Source organism: Miscanthus floridulus, chromosome 8 (assembly GCF_019320115.1).
Source record: "Miscanthus floridulus cultivar M001 chromosome 8, ASM1932011v1, whole genome shotgun sequence".
NCBI classification, from domain to species: Eukaryota; Viridiplantae; Streptophyta; class Magnoliopsida; order Poales; family Poaceae; genus Miscanthus; species Miscanthus floridulus.
The window spans coordinates 88082953-88086575 of record NC_089587.1 but is presented as its reverse complement, the minus strand read 5'-3'; the positions used below and the strand labels follow the sequence as shown (position 1 = coordinate 88086575).

The window sequence follows — 3623 nt, the reverse complement described above, 5'->3', positions numbered from 1 at the left end:
TCTTCTTCAAGGGAGTTTTTTTTCTTCGTAGGAGTTTTCTTCTTCTTTGTTGCCTTCTTTTTCTTCCCATTTGATGGTCCAACTTCTTTTTCAAGGGTGCAATCTGTCCTCTTCCTGTACATGTTTTATCCACTAATTAACAGGCATAAACAATTAACAGTCCTAGATAATTAACAGCCTCAAATAATTAACAGCACTAGATAATTGAACTGAAATTCAAGGTAAAGCTAACCTTTTCTTTATTGTAGCAGTTTCGCCATCCTCTCCAACCATTTCAAGTTTGCAGGTCTTGGTGAAGTGTCCAAAACCTCCACATCTGCTGCATCTCACTTTCTTTTTGTCTGGATTTTTTTCTAGGCACCCTCTTTGTCTTTGAACCTTAGGCCTACCTGCTGCTCTTCCCAGCAGAGGTGGGTGAACCTTAAACCCAAGATCAATTTCTGGCCACTGCGATCTGTCTGGCATTGGTTCAACTCTATCCTCATAGGTAGCTTTGAACCTAGCAACAGAGTAATATTCATGCACAAAATCATCTATGCGCATACCTCTGTTGGATAGTATCCATGCCAAGGCATGCTTGCATGGCTTGCCAGTTACCTACCATTCCCTGCATGAACACTTGTTATTTTTAAGATCTACTGTGTGCCTTCTCTGGTTGTTCCAGTCATCCAACAGTGTCACCTCTGCAAAGTCATCATCACTAACTTTAACCTTCACAACTTTGAGGTTCTTACTTATAAGGTTCAAGTCCTTCATGACTCCAGGTAGGATTCCTTCTGCCCATTTCTGTGCAATCTTCTTTCTTATGTACCTTTTCTCCATTATCAACTCTCTTATCATGTCAACTAACTCATGGAGATGAAGTCCTTTTAAGTCCTTGATCTGAGCATTGAAGGACTCAGAGACATTATTAGTTAAATAATCACATTTACTATCCTCAGAGAAGCCACTTCTGTACCATATCCTAGGATGATACTCTTGAAGGTAGTCAATTGCAGCTGGAGCAAACTGAAAGATTTTCTTCATATGCCACTTGAACATGCCTTCTGTGTAGCTCCTTGCAGCAGGGTACAGGTGGTCAGTGAAAACATCCCTTGAGTAGTGTTTCATGAAGTTGTTGTACATGTGCCTAGTACACTCTCTGTTTTCAGCTTGTGGAAAAACAGCCCCCACAGCTTTCTCTAATCCTTTACAAGCATCTGAACATAACACAAGTCCTGGAGGGTCTCCTATGGCACTGTGCAAATTCTCTAGGAACCACTTCCAGTTGTCCTCAGTCTTTGAGTGAAACACACCAAATGCAATATGATATAACCAGTTGTGCCCATCTACACCTGTTGCAGAAGCCAATTGTCCAGTATACTTTCCATTCAGAAAAGAAGCATCTACTCCTACAAAGGGTCTACAACCTGCTAGGAATCCATCAATGCAAGGCTTCAAAGCAACAAAAATCCTCTTGAACCTATTCTTTTTACCAACCTTCTCTAACTCTATCTCTACTCTACTTCCAGGTGAACTTATTTCTAGCTGTGCAAGCCAGTTGAAAAGAAGGTGAAAGCTTTCCTCATACTTACCATGTATTTGATCCAAGGCAACCTTCAAACCAGACCAAGCTTTTGAGTACTTCAGCTTAATTCCATAGTCACCTTCCAATTTGTCCTTTGCATCCTTTGCTCTCTTTGTTGGGGTTTTCTTAATCCAATCTCCAAGCCTATCTGCACACCAGCCCTGACTAGCCATCCTTCCTACTGTTAGCTTGGTGGTAGCACACTCGTGGTCTGCAGGCAACACTTTGATCTGTACAACAGGGAATAAAAAAATTAATTAACTAAATAAAATATCCAAAGAAATGATAACAGAGAGAATGATACATCACAAATCTGAAAACAAATGTACCTGTATAGTTTTCTTATCAAAAATGGTGGAAGCATGTATACGCCAAGGGCACCTCTCAGCAGCACACTTAGCTATGAACCTTGACTTGTCAGATTTGTAACCAGCAGCAGCAAACTCAAACCCAGTCTTCACAGCATAATGTCGAATTGCTTTCCTAAATGAAGTGATATCAGGAAACAACGCTCCCTTCATAATCTTTGGGTTCTCAGGGTGACATTGATCTCTAGAGGATCAGCATCATCCACCTCTGCTTCAACATTTACAAAGTCAAATGATGGATCAGCAGTAGCATTAGTGTTAGCATTGTCAAACGATGGATCAACATGTGGCTGTGGAAACTCAGTTTGGTGTGTAGGTTCTTCATCATACATGGCCTCATCATCAATTCCCACATATTCTTCTTCGTTATAAAAAATATCTGGTTCTCTATCTGGTTCTAACTCAGAAGCTGCCTTTGGATTCTTAGGAGCAGCATGCGGCTCATTTGTTGGCTCAGTACCACCACTAGTATGTTGTGTAAGAAGGTTAACATCATGAGTGCCTAATTCTGCGACATCATCAGGAGGAACCATACAGAGAGGCTCCAGTGCATCAAACTCATGCTCCACACAGATTGAACTATCAAATACACCTACTACAACCTAGCAAGTCATCTCCTCCTTATGCATTTCAAACAAATCAACCATCTGTATCTCATCAACTAGTCTGGCATCCTTATTCAATCTTTTGTCAAAGAACCAAACTGTAGGCGTCTGGTTATTGCACAGATTCAATTCAGTTGCCAGATGTTTCAACAGCAAGTCTAGTGTTAGTGATCCATACTCCACATCCAACTTAAACACTCGGCCTTTTGTGTATGATTTCCTACCACTCAAGTCTTTTGAAGCAAAAGCTTCAACTTTGACCTCTAGCGCAAACATCCCATCCCTAACAAGCAGTAAATCCATCCCCAGTCGAAGTGTATACATGCACAGTTCATCAACAATACAAGGAAATTAAACGCCTAATCGCCAACTTTGATGAGCAAACGGAGAAGAAAGGCGAAGATTGGGTACTTGCTACCGCGTTCCTCCATCGTCGCCGCAGCAGTGGATGCGCACGGAGGCGCGGAGCCTACGCTTCCCGCCATCACGGTGCCTCCAACATCGCCGGTGGCCGCCAGGTTAGGGTTCGACGTTGACTCCAGCGGGTGGAAGAGGCTCCGGCGGTGGCTGGTTTCTAGGGTTAGGGTTCCTGAGGAGGGGGACGGAGATGGAGAAGAAAGCTCAAGGGGAATGGAGATGACCGGGGGGTAACGAAGAGGAGCCGCTGCGGCTTCAAAGACTTAGGGAGGAGGGGCATCGGCGTCCATACGCATTGCGTATGCATCCGATGGCCTGACAATGGGCCCTAGCTGATCGGATACGTAGATGAGGGCAACAAACAGTGGTATCGAGAATTGTAATGGCAATCTTCCAATAAGACGAACTGTAATGGCAATCTTCAAACCTTGGAAAATTGCGATGGCAGGAATCCAAAAAGCCCAAACTTATAAGCAGGGGTGACTTATAAGTTGGTGGTGTTTGACAAAATAAGTCATTTTTTTTACTTTTTAACTTATAAGTAGGTGACTTATTTGGAACCAAACAGGACCTAAGTTTTGAAGAAAAAAAAAGTTAGAATTAAAATTAGTTTAAAAAAGTGTTTAAAAAAATCCCGCCGGCAGCCCACGCTGCCGCAAGAGGAAC

At 42.7% G+C, this 3623-nt stretch overlaps 1 protein-coding gene across 1 annotated transcript; it reads right to left on the bottom strand.

Annotated features, from left to right (window-relative positions):
• Positions 1–597: 597 nt before the first annotated feature.
• On the bottom strand, positions 598–1855 carry LOC136475358 (protein FAR1-RELATED SEQUENCE 6-like). Its single transcript, XM_066472883.1, has one exon. It carries the CDS (start codon positions 1738–1740, stop codon positions 598–600), a length of 1143 nt encoding a protein of 380 aa, XP_066328980.1. The 5' UTR covers positions 1741–1855.
• Between the last annotated feature and the right edge of the window lie 1768 nt (positions 1856–3623).

Bases quoted from the DNA above. Each gene is read 5' to 3' on its own strand.
- LOC136475358 (XM_066472883.1), bottom strand. From the start codon at position 1,740: ATGGCTAGTCAGGGCTGGTGTGCAGATAGGCTTGGAGATTGGATTAAG.